The 12,765-nt window shown below is 44.0% G+C and overlaps 1 protein-coding gene across 10 annotated transcripts in view; it reads left to right on the top strand.

Annotated features, from left to right (window-relative positions):
• The window catches only part of MYOM1 (myomesin 1), a 147,679-nt gene that overhangs the window by 71,777 nt on the left and 63,137 nt on the right, over positions 1–12,765 (top strand). For all 10 annotated transcript variants that reach the window (XM_039523330.1, XM_039523327.1, XM_039523325.1 and 7 more), the window contains 5 exons: positions 1,910–2,002; positions 5,207–5,295; positions 5,423–5,485; positions 6,455–6,619; positions 7,228–7,389. In XM_039523330.1, the coding sequence (XP_039379264.1) occupies positions 1,910–2,002; positions 5,207–5,295; positions 5,423–5,485; positions 6,455–6,619; positions 7,228–7,389 (572 nt within the window). The remainder of the gene's footprint in view (positions 1–1,909; positions 2,003–5,206; positions 5,296–5,422; positions 5,486–6,454; positions 6,620–7,227; positions 7,390–12,765) is intronic.

Below are 12,765 nucleotides of genomic sequence, written 5' to 3' on the forward strand. Positions count from 1 at the left end.
CTGCGGACAAATTGTTTCAGTTGTGTACAAATTTAATATTTTAGTTGCATTTATTCAAAAGATAATCTAAAACTGGTATTTCAGATCTGACTCATTTCGAACATAGGAAAACATCCAGTTTTGGATCAAAATTCGTAGCTGGAGCCCAGCCCTATAAGATGGATCCAAACCAAAACACCAGATTTGAACCCTTTTTAACTTCAACTCAGATCCATCTTTAAATTATTCCAAAAGATTGACATTCATTTAGGGCTAAATGAAGCTTTCAGATATATGCCCTTGCCTCTCATTGAAGTCAATGAGAGTATCCAAGATGCATGCAAGGACAAACTGGCTCTTGAATTAAATTTGGGTAGTGGAATTTAGTACATTATTTTACTTCAAAAAGTCTGTACTTTGCGCTTGGTTACCAATGGAAAGAATGAATTCAGAGCCCTTACAGCAGGGGGTTTTGCTCAGACATAAGAAGAGCACTGAACTGTATCTGATAACATTAATTCAGCATTTGTTAACCAAATGTCATTCACATATTCCAAGCCGTTGTTCATTATGTGAATAATGAAGAATTTTGAATGCCATGGGTGACAAATTAAAAAGCTTCAGGGGCTTTCATTCTAGAAATCCTTACAGTGTGATGCAGGTTCATTAACTGGAGCAGTTTTATTGGCTCCATTGGAAAGAAGATATGAAAAACCAAGGATATTTGGGACTTGCGGTAGAAAGTAAAAGTTATTAGTGCATAATGATAGTGTGCTGGTTGCAATCCAACATTTGCTAATGATGTGGCTGTTGTGGAATTTATTTGACTTTCCAGAAATAACAAGTGGTCCTTCAAAAGTGTGAGGCAGATGAATATAAACCTGCCAAAAATGTAATCATTTATTTTTCACTAAGAGGATCATGAAAAGAAAAGGAGTGCAAGGATTCTAAAAACTGATATAATTCATTTAGGGTTTGATCCTGCATAGTGCTGAGCACTGAATGACCTCAATTTTTACAAACTTCAGTGGGTGCTCAGAAACCCTGTCCCAGTGTTTGATAGCTTGCTGGATCCAGTCCCTTGCTTTGTGTTTTACTATCGGGGGAGCCAGTGCATGTGGTCAGAGATGAGTTCTGCATCCCCACGCAATGCAGCTGGGGAGCACCACTGGCTAGTCCAGGGAAGAAGTGGTGGCAGTTGGATCCACTGTTATGTAGATCTTCTGACCATTGTTCCCTGTAAGACAGGATACTAGAATAGCACGGCAATAGTGCCTATCAAACAACTCTGGTGTTGCGCACAATCTGAGGGATAGGATTCCTTCACCCCCAATCCCTGTGGAATGCCCTTGCACCAAACCCATCTCCTTAGACTTTGCACTGAGAGGAAGATCAGACTGAAAGTTAATGGGACTTGTGATGTTAACTCACTCAAGCATTTTTGAAAACTCCACACTTAGCCCTGTGGCCATAAATTTGCTGGTGTGGGTAATGTCTGTTATTCCCAACAGTAGGAAGACTTGAAGGGCAGCTTTCAATGTAAGGGTTGATTTGCAGAGATAGCTTTGGCTTGATCTGTTTCAAAAGTGATTTAAAAACACTGTTATACTGGTTTCCCAAATAAAATAAGCTATACTGGAAGAAGGGCTTTTTCGTGGGTATAACTGAGTCTACCCAGGGGTTTATACCAACATAGATCGGTAACGTAAGCTTTAAGTGTCGTCTAGGCTTTAGACTGAATATATGGTGGTGTAGGGAGCCACAGAGTTATTATTGTCATTGATATATAGAGGTCTGAAATATCTCACTTGTGGCTCTGCTACTCATTAATAATATGATATAGATTGTAACCCAAACACCAAGCATTTGCCCTGTCATTGTAAATGATTTACACTTCAGATTACTATATCTTGTTTTTGTTGTTCCATAGGTACAAAAACAATGTGCCCATCAATGTGCATACTCACCCTGGCAAGTATATCATTGAAAGTCGATATGGGATGCACTCACTGGAGATTAACAAGTAAGGAAGTACCAGATAATTAAATGATTTCAGTAACTGCCTGATGTGTGTGTCTCTCTTGGGAGTCGAGCTATGAAATTGGTACAGTTGAGCAGAATAGTGTCTCATAAAAATGTAAGAAGCTCTGGTTTCATCTATCAAGGATAAGCAGTCTTCCTAAGTGAGTTATAGTTGGATTGTAGTTCAATTTATAGTTGAGTCACAAATACTTGGGCTACTTTTGATAATCTCTGCCACCTTCTTCTCCTCCCATTTATAGTATAAACATGATAAATAATATTGTCCAGGCTTACAAGTGTGAGGAGTACAATATTTGATAATTTATTTAGCTCTATTTTCAAATACAAATCTTGGGGGTTAGTCTTACAGAAAAGAACAGTAGTGGGGGCTACCCACACAGACACAAGAAGGGTTTTAGCAATATTCCTCATCCAAATTGGGAAATTTTTGCACTTGCCTGTATTCAAGAAAAACTGAAACATGGAGACCTCTTTGTAATGTGAGGCTCCTTGAGTGATCAGTTCAGCATTCAAGTGCCTACTTTAGGTGCCTAAGTGCTGATTGGAGCATACAAATGTGAAATTTGGACATCATAGTAAGATTCTCACATTACAGAGTTCACCAAACAGTTCCCACAGGTCCCACATTAGACCTCTCTGCGGGATATAATAACATGGACAACATCCCAAGGATAATAATCAGTACATTTTTTTTCTACTTCTTCTATTCATTGATCCTCATCCTGAACTTCAAAGAGACATTTTAAAATAATTATTCCTCCTGTAGATTGGATTTGAGTCCTGGAGAAACTTAATATTTACTAACAATAGCAGTTAGAAATACTTATCTCTTCAACATTATGTTCCCAACAGTTTTAACCTGTTCATGTATTTAATTCAGTTTTATTTCTTATTTCTTGAGCTAGCTTATTTGAATTTTAAACAATTGTTTGAACATCTATGCAAGGTTTTTTTATTTGTTTGTCTTTACTCTTCCATATCCACATAATGGAGAAAAGTATTAGTGTGTTATTAATTATATAAAGAAACACACACATACTCCTTGCACATCGTACCAGGTGAAATTGAGAGAATTTGTTCAAATGAATAAAATTGAACCTTCCCTTGGCTCTTTGGCATCTGTACAACATCTGGGAAGATGCTGAGCTCCTCCTGATGAAAGCTGAAAGTATTCAGCACTTCACAGTATCAAACCATTTGTAAGGAATATTGGATCTGATTCTTCTCTTATTATATCAGGAGTGAATCAGTTTAGTCAAATGGTGTTGTATTGATGTAAAGACTAGTGAGGGGAGACTCAAGCCCCTTCTGTACAATAATCTAGGGCCTGATCTTGTTTCCATTGAAGTCAATGGGAGTTCATGAGTATGGACTAAGTAAAAATGGCGAGGAGGGGGAATAAGTAGCTGAGTGAGTGCTAACCAAATACTAGGTAAGGACCTCAGGATTGCATCCCAAAACTTTTCAGAGTACAATTTAGTAGATTCTTTACTGAAATGCTTTGACTGGCAAAACAAAACTGTGCTTACATGTAGTAAAGTTGTATTGTAAAGAAAAATAGTCAGCAACATACAGTTTTAGATAGGAAATTTAATTAGGAGCCTGAGGAAAGGTTTAAAGAATTAAGAAACAAAGAAACTCTATAAAGACCATTTTTCTCTCTTTCACTGCCTCAGACCCTTCAATAACCACTCAGCCCCTTCCCTGTCCCTACCATTCAGTTAATTCCCTGAATCCTTTTCAACTCCCTGCTGCTCTCCAATAGCTCTGGAAGAGTTTCTGCTGGCCTCTGGCCTCTACTGAATTCTACTTTGTGCTCTCTGGGACTAAGTGTTCCAGAGAGTTTGACATTTGAATTCAGCACAGACAAGGACTAAACAAATGGAATATGATAGGTGTTTGGACATGATCAGTAGAGTTGTGTGAAGGGTGAATTGGGGAATTAATTGGATGTTTGCATGGAAGGAATAGGGCGTACTGAAGGGTTGGAAGAAGGGAAAGAGGAATGGGGATCTAATGAGAGGTTATAGGTAAGGCTCCGTGTTTCTTACAGAGGTCACGGAATCTGTGACTTTCTGTGACTTCTGCAGCGGCCCATGCGGATGGCCTGGGAGCCGCCTGAGCAGCTTGGGCAGCCCTATGGCCAGTTGCACTGGCTGCTGCTGGGGCAGTCTCGGGCCCCCGCACCCCAGCAGTAAGGGTTTGGGGCGGGGCTCAGAGCTGGGGGTTGGGGTGTGGGGCGGTGTTTACCTGGGGGGATGGGGGCTCCCCATAAGGGCGACAGGAACTTCGCTTCTTCAGCTCCTAGCTCCACGTTCTGCCTGCACCCGCAGGCACCGTCCCCACAGCTCCCATTGGCCACAGTTCCCAGCCAATGGGAGCAGCAGAACTGGGACTTGGGGTGGAGCAGAGGCAGCACATGGAGCTAGGAGCTGGAGGTCGCTGCTTCCAGGAGCTGGGTAGGGAGCCTTCCCCAGCTCCACCAACACCAGCACCCATGGCACCCCCTGGGCCACCCTCCCCAGCACCTGAGGTGCCCCCCACACTGCCCCCTCCCCAAGTTTTAGTCAGAGGTATATAGTAAAAATCATGGTCAGGTCATGGGCCGTGAATTTTAGTTTACTGCCCAGGACCTCTCCATTACTTTTACTAAAAATACACAAAAATGTAGCCTTAGTTATAGGTAAGAAAGTACAGCCATGCTGGTTGCTGAAAAGAATAAAGGCGGGAGATAAGCAAGTCATACAAGTGAATCCAAGCATAATGAACATTCAAGTTCAAGTCATTATGGAGAATGGATAAAGGTTCAAGCAAATTCTACTTTTAAGACCAATTCACTTCTTCTAGTTAATGACTAAAGGAGGCTTGTGCTTTCAAAAATCTCATAAGGCCCAGTCCTGCACTCCTCACTCATGGCCTGCTTCAAAATCCATTTAAATCAATGACAGTCTAAGTTTAATCAGGTGTAATTTATATTGACTTCAATGGGAGTTTTACCTGAGCAAGGTTTAGGCCCCTTGTTAATTGAATGAGAGAGAAAAGCATTTAAATCAATACTGAGTAACCGTTTGTTACATTACCTTGTGAAAATAATGTTTATAAAATGATGTTTTGATATCAGGCATAGATCCTAGAAATGTCAAAGAGTACTAGGTGCCCTGCCTAATCATTTGCATCATTTCAGATGTGATTTTGAAGACACCGCTCAGTATCGAGCTTCTGCCATGAATGTTAAAGGAGAACTTTCAGCTTATGCTTCCCTTGTGGTAAAGAGTAGGTTTGCAGGACATATTTCCTTTGATTTTTCTTTGAGGGGGCACATTACAAATTCTGTTTACGTGGCTCAAAGTGCTGATTACTTCTAGATGATTAGTGACTAGAGTTGTTCTCTTTTTTATAGGATATAAGGGAGAGTTTGATGAAAGTTGTTTTCATGCTGGAACTGTTACCATGCCTCTCAGCTGTAAGTTCAAAAAATGTGTTTGCCTGACCTAATCCTTTAAAAATTATGCCATTGTGACAAAACCACCAAGCAGATTATTTGGTGGCATTGTTTAGAAACAAAATGGGTCTGATTTTCAGAAGCTCTGAACAGCCACAACTTCAGCTGAAGTTATTGAGAGCAGCAGATGCTCAGCAGCTCTGAAAGTCAGACCTTGTATGATATAAACTGATGTTATCTCTTGGTGTCCACAGCAATTTTTGTTTATTTTACAACTGTCTACTGTACTTATCTGATGGAATAGTGAGATAGACACTGATACATGCTTTGTGTTTATACCTTTGGCATTGTACTTAGCTCTGGAATATAAACGATCAAAGAAAGAGGTGGAAGCCTCATCCCTTGAAACCTGTAAGACTAGACTCGATAAAACATTAGAGGACAGTCTTGTATTGGCTTCATGGGAGGGACTGGATGACTTGATAGCTCTTGTTCATCTCTAACTTCTGTGATTTCATGATTTCATGAGGACAAGTAATAGAGATCAAATAGTCAGAACCTGAAGTTAAGTATTCTAGGTATAAGTAATCAGTGGGCCAGATCCTCAGCTGGTATCCAAGTAGCTCTACCAAAACCAATGGGGATATGCTGATTTACACCAGCTGAGGATCTGGCCTTACATTCAGAATTACTTTAAAGTTTTACATAAGTACATTGAAATTTGAGGAGTTGTAGCAATGCTGCTCACCTAAATAATGTATATTGGACCTGCTTCTGCAAGGCACTGGGAGCTCTGTACTGGAAGATTTGAAAGAAGGGGGATTTGGGGTGTTTTTATTATTATTATTGTGACAATGTAGTAATAATGTGAGGGATCTGCTATCAAAATATAGAAGGTTCCATTTACATACAGTAGCTTTTGCTGGTTTTTGTCATTTATCACTACAAAAAGATAAAAAATCAAATAATCAGACAATTTTCTTTACACAGTTGGTGTTACCCCCCAGGGCTATGCTTCCAAGTTTGAAATCCACTTTGTTGACAAGTTTGAGGTATCCTTTGGAAGAGAAGGAGAGACAATGAGTCTGGGTTGTACAGTTATCATTCATCCCGACATTAAGCGCTTCCACCCAGAGATCCAGTGGTACAGGAATGGTAAGCACATATTATAAGATGAATTTTAAACTTGTCTGACACAGAGCTTCACTCCCTTTCATATCCAATTGAAGAATGAAAAGAGGAAATATAAGGGTATATTATAGCTGTAAGATACAGTATAAAAACAAGAGGGAAATGTTAATGATTTTTTTTTCAAAATTTTCCCTTTTTTAATTAAAAATGGCAAAATTTTGAAATGCTAAAAATTTCAATTAGCTCTACAGTTGGTCAAAAATGAGAGGAAAAGGTTGGGAAAATATCTTTGAATTTTTCCCTTTTCTTTTCAATATTTTTAAATCTGAAACATTTCAACCAGCTTTAGTATTTATATAGCCATTCAGTGCTTGTGACTTTTGTTATTCATTGGTATGTTGAAACCTCTCTTAACTGATCATTCCAGAGACTGAAAAAAATCAGTTGCTTAATGGAGTTAGATCACTGAAGTCGGTGTAAAATAGGTATGAGAGAAGAATTAGAGATACTTTTGTGATTCTCTTTTAGGACAGGAAGTTGTCTAATAGGGATGATCTCTTGTACAGGTTTCATTGTATTTAGGAATAGGTTCAATTCAGTCATCTCTCATTATAGAACTCTCTAATTTCTAGGTGTTCTTATTACACCATCCAAGTGGGTCCAGATGCATTGGAGTGGGGAGCGGGCTACGTTAACCTTTGCTCATGCTAACAAGGAGGATGAAGGTCTTTACACTCTTCGTGTGGTCATGGGGGACTACTATGAACAGTACAGTGCTTATGTCTTCGTTCGAGGTAAGATCTGGTGTTGTTACCCTATGAAGAAAGCAGGATAACTAAACAAAGTGAGGAGAAATCAATCCCATTAATTTCAGCTTTTTTTCAAATGAAAACAGTGGAACTACTGAAAACTGTGGGATACTTTTAAAGAGCTTGTTAATAAAGATGGACAAAATGCTGTGACATTGAAGAAATGTCAGTTGTTTAGCATTATAATTTCCCATTATTGTCATATGGAAAACTTGATAAGATACCTCATACCTGGGTGGCACCGCCATGTGCTTGAGGGTCTTTGGACAAATAGCCTGTGGACAGTGATGAGCACTAATGATAAAGCGGAGAAACCTATGTAACAAATTATGAATATATTATTTTGGCCATTTTGTTGCTGACTACAGCCCCTGGTTTTGACCAAGATGCTGTGCAATGACTATTTGGCTCTCTTTAACACACAGTGTAATAAGTTAAAGTACATTAGGAAGTTTATGAGGCAAGTAAAGTGTAGAAGTTATTTAAAATTCAGAACCCACTAAAAGATTAGTTTTCTGTCTATCTTGGTTTTAAATTCTTGTACATTGATAAACTTCCTAGATTTTCTCTTAGAGAGAATGTCCCTTTAAAAAGAGCCTTGATTATCAAATTTCACTGGTCCATGCACTGCTTCTAAATCTGTCTCAGCTGCTGAAGGCAGCTGAAGTGTGTAATGCTAATCCTAAAGGCTCTTGAAATTCTTGGCTCTGTGAACGTGCCCAGAATGGCGCCACTTTGCCAAATATAGCAGAACCTGGTGATATGCAGATTACAGCCTGCCTGGAGATCATGACTAAAGCAGTCATGCTCACAAATTGTAGAAAGAACCCATCAAAAGGTTTGTTTGTGACCTCACAACAAAATAGAAAGATGGGAAAAGAGACATATCAAAAGTTGTGTTGGTATATACATAAATTATCATTTTTGTTAGTATACCGCTACCCCTCTGTAACATGACCCGATATAACACGGGTTCGCATATAGCGCAGTAGCAGCCAGGCTCCGGCGGTGCTTTAAAGGGTCCAGGACTCCGGCTGCTGTGGGAAGCCCAGGGCCTTTTAAATCACCACTGGAGCCTTGCCCCCGCTACCCCAGGGCTCCAGCAGCAGGGCTTGGGCAGCGCTTTAAAGGGTCTGGGGTTCCGGCTGCTGTGGGGAGCCCCGGGCCCTTTAAGTCACTGCCGGAGCCCTGCTGCCACTATCCCGGGGCTGCAGCAGCGGGGCTGGGCTGGTGATTTAAAGGGCCCAGGCTTCCTGCAGTGGCCAGAGCACGGAGCTCTTTAAATCAGCGCCGGAGACCTATCGCTGCTACCCACGGGGCTGTGGCAGCAGGGCTGGGCTGGTGATTTAAAGGGCCAGGACTCCCCACGGCCGGAGCCCGGAGCTCTTTAAATCACCACTGGAGCCCTGCTGCTGCTACCCCGATATAATGGCGTTTCACTTATAACGCGGTAGGGATTTTTGGCTCCCCATGACCGCGTTATATCGGGGAAGCGGTGTATTTAATCTCTTGGATGAGACAGAGAATTGAGGTCTTAACTAATTGTGCATTAAAGGCCACATAGCACTTTTTGCAAGAGTATGGATGTAGCTTTGGTATCCTGGCAAATTCAAATTAGGTGAATTACAGTCTTGCTTATTTAAATTCCCCCTACAGTTTCAATTGGATAATACATACTTCACTTCCTGTCCTAAACAGTTGTGTAATGATGCTACATACAGTTCATCAGCTGCCATATTTATTCTGAAGTGGTTACCCTTATAGAAATTCCCATCTATAGGCCCCCAACTTGTGAGATGCAGAGCACAGCGCAGGATTAGGCCCCTATTTTAAGTGCATTAGTAAAGTTTCTGAAGTGTTTTGTGAGCCTCCTGTACTACTGTACACTGGTCACCAGTAGGGATGAAATCCTGGCCATATTGAAATCAGTGGGAGTTTTACCACAGTTATTTCCTAATCTAACTATTGGAGAGGAAGTGTAGTACTCAGATACCACTATGTGTAGGGCCCCACCCAATTCAAGGTCCATTTTTGAAAACTTCATCATCGTAGCATTTTAAAAGTCTTGAATTTCATGGTTTCAGATATTTAAATCTTAAATTTCACAGTGTTGTAACAACCAGGAATATGTATTTTTAAAACAGAAAAATATAAAGCCCTTAAGACTCAGCTGTTTCTCGAACTGGGGGTCCCGTCCAAAAAGGGGGGTGGAAAGCTATTGTAGGGGTGTAGAGGTATTGCCACCCTTTCTTCTGCGCTGTCTTCAGAGCTCGGTGCCAGAGAGTGGTGGCTGCTGGCTGGGCACCTAGCTCTGAAGGCTGTGCCCTCACCAGCAGCAGCACAGAGATAAGGGTGGCATGGTATGGTGGCAGCAGTATTACCATCCTTATTTCTGCGCTGCTGCTGGTGGTTGTGCTGCCTTCAGAGCTGGGCGCCTGGCCAGGAGCTGCTGTTCTCCAGCTGCCCAGCTCTGAAGGGTAGGGTAAAAGTACACAAAAGTCCAGATTTCACGGGGGAGACCAGATTTCATGGTCTGTGATACGTTTTTCATGGCTGTGAATTTGGCAGGGCCCTATGTGTAAATATTGGCAAGTAAAGGCTTTTAAATGTTGACCACTAGACGTACATTGAAGATTTACTATTATTGCTATTAATAATGCTTGTTATTGAGTTCTATTTAATGGATTATGTATTGTGTAAATAGTAGTTTTTAAAGATAACGCCAATGCTGTGATAGAACAGGAAAAAAGTCATATAGAAGCAGGCCAGCGGGCGGCACAGCGCCAGCAGGGGGCACCTGGGGAGGGGTCTGTTTGGCTCCAGAGCCTGGCGGCGGGCGGCCTGTCCGGGGGGCACGGCGGGGCGAGCCGGCCGCGCGCGGACCTGCCGCTGCGCGTTCCCGCGTCTCCGGCGGCTCCGGGCTCGCGCAGCGGCGCCGCGCAGCCGGCAGGTCTGCGTCCGTCCGCCCCGGGCTCGGGCGGACCTGCTGGCGGGAGCCCCGGGAGGGCTCCAGCTCCCCCCCCAGGATGCCCCGAGAGAAGAGAGGGACCGCCGCGGGGACTGGGAAGAGGCGAGCGCGCGCTCCGCGCGCAGGGGGGCCCCTACTTTGGGCGCGCCCCTGTATAGAAGCCAGGCTCAGTAACGTTGGCATAGCTCCAAAACCTCCCAAATTACACTGCAATACTTGCAAGGAAAAACAGTGTAATACGGTCTTTTCCAAAGCTTTAATTTAGAGTGCTGAATGATCTTTTCATGTTGTTATTTTGGAGCTAGAAAGAATAAGGGTTGGAAACATTGTAAATAAGATCTTTATAATAAAGAATGTTATAATACCCTGGGATCCAGCAGTTTTAAAACTTTTGATTCTAGATAGACTGTAAAAATGTTTACTTAGCAGAGATGTACTGTTTTCCTTCAAGTGTGAGGCTCCTTTTTGTCAAGCCCTAACCCATGCCCCTGTCCTGTGAAGTAGCTCACAACAGGACTGGGAAAATGCCAGGAGTAATTGGACAAACTGATGTTGATCCAGAAAGAAACAATGCCTCTTGTATGAAAACTTGTCACACAGACTTCTTGGAAAGGTTACAAAATGTTTATTTTCCCCACAAATATGCTAATAAACATACAGCTACACAAACAAGTCATGTTCCACAAATGAGGATACAGTTGCATAAACATTTTCAGTCCCCTATATCTAGCACTGCACTTCGGCATTTAAAGTTTTAGATAAGGTTTACTTAAAAACAGACTCCACAGAATCAAAATCAGGGCTCCTCTGACACATAGGCCCAGACTTGTAACAAACATTTGACAGGAAGTACATATATACCCTTCTTCAGTTTATTTTCCAAAATGAGTCTGTCTAAAGTAGTAATAGATAGACCTCAAAGGGTCTTTCTTGATAAGCATCCTTGCTTATCTGAATTCCTTGTACCTAAATGTCTTCCCATTTATTCTGGATTTGTACTGTTGACTTCAATGTATTTACTCCTGATTCACACTAATGGAAGTGAGACCAGAATCAAACCCCTTCAGTCAGTTCCGGGTTTACAATGGCAACAAAGGCACCGGGGCACCAAGTCCACACTGGGTAAGGACCCATTACAGAACTGTCTAACCCATCCACATGGGTGGGTCTGGCCCCTTGCCTAGGGCAGTCCAGCGCCCAGGTCTTACTGTCTGAGCGGCTCCCAGCCAGCAAGTCCCACTCGCCTGTTAGGGGGCTTGCTGCCCAGCACCCGGGCTCTGCCATGCGGGCTGGGCAGGACTGCTGGCTGGTGGGTGCAGCCCGGCCGGGTGAGCTCCAGCTCCGAGAGGTCTCTGCTATCCACCGCCCGTCTTCCTGGGGGCTGAACTGCCTGGGACCAATGCAGAGGTTGGGCCGGTCTCTGCCAGTGGGGGGAGTAGTGTGGGGAGATTGGCTGGGCTCTGCCAGGCAAGTGGGTCCTGAGGTAGCCTGGCCTGGACAGGCCCCACTCCTGTTCCGGCCTGGCTGATCGTGCCGCTCCCGAGGGGCCGGAACAATCCCTGCCCTGGGACTGGCCCTGGCCGCACTGCTGATTCAGCCCAGCAGACACGGTCACCTCCCAGCAGGGCTGGTGAGTGTGGCCAGGGGGCAGGGCACAGGGGAGTGGGTCTCTGGGGGCCTGTGGCAGGGTGCTGGGCAGTGAGGGGGCAGGGGCACTGGGCAGTGGCTGAGTGCAGGAGGTTTGTGTCTTTTGGGACACTAGGCAGTGGGGAATCTGTGAGGGATGCATGGGCAGTGGGGAAGGTTTGTATGTTTTGGGGTGCTGGGCATAGCGGGGCTTGTGGAGGGGTGCTGGGCAGTGGGAGGTGGGAGAGGTCTGTGTGTGTTGTGACACTGGGCTGTGGGGGAGTCTATGTGGGGTGCTGTGCAGTTGTGGTGGGGCTGTGGGTGGGGCAATGGGGGGTCTGTGGATGGGAGGACACTGGGCAGGGTGGTGGTGGTTTGCAAGGCGCTGTGCAGTTGTTGTGGGGTGGTCTGTTGAAAGGGGTCTCTCTGGGCAGGGGGGCGTTGGACATAGGAGCTTGTTGGGGGGGTCTTTGGGTAGGGGGGCACTGGGCATAGGGGGCAGAGAAGCACTGGGTGGGGAGGCGGTGTGGTATGTGCCGCAAGCTGCCCCCGAGGAGGGAAGGGGTGCACTGGCAGCACAGGGCTGGGCGGGCCAGTGTGAGTCTGGTGGCTGCCAGTTTGTAAATGGTGTCCTCGTGCTGGGCTGGGCCCAATTGTCCCCAACCGGCCCTTCACTCCAGGGACTGACCCCTCCTGTCTCCCTGCACCATGCCTCATTGCTGCCATGGGGGCCCACAAATATGTTTGACACTGGGCCCACAAAAGAT

Source organism: Mauremys reevesii, linkage group 2, assembly GCF_016161935.1.
Source record: "Mauremys reevesii isolate NIE-2019 linkage group 2, ASM1616193v1, whole genome shotgun sequence".
Classification (NCBI taxonomy): domain Eukaryota; kingdom Metazoa; phylum Chordata; order Testudines; family Geoemydidae; genus Mauremys; species Mauremys reevesii.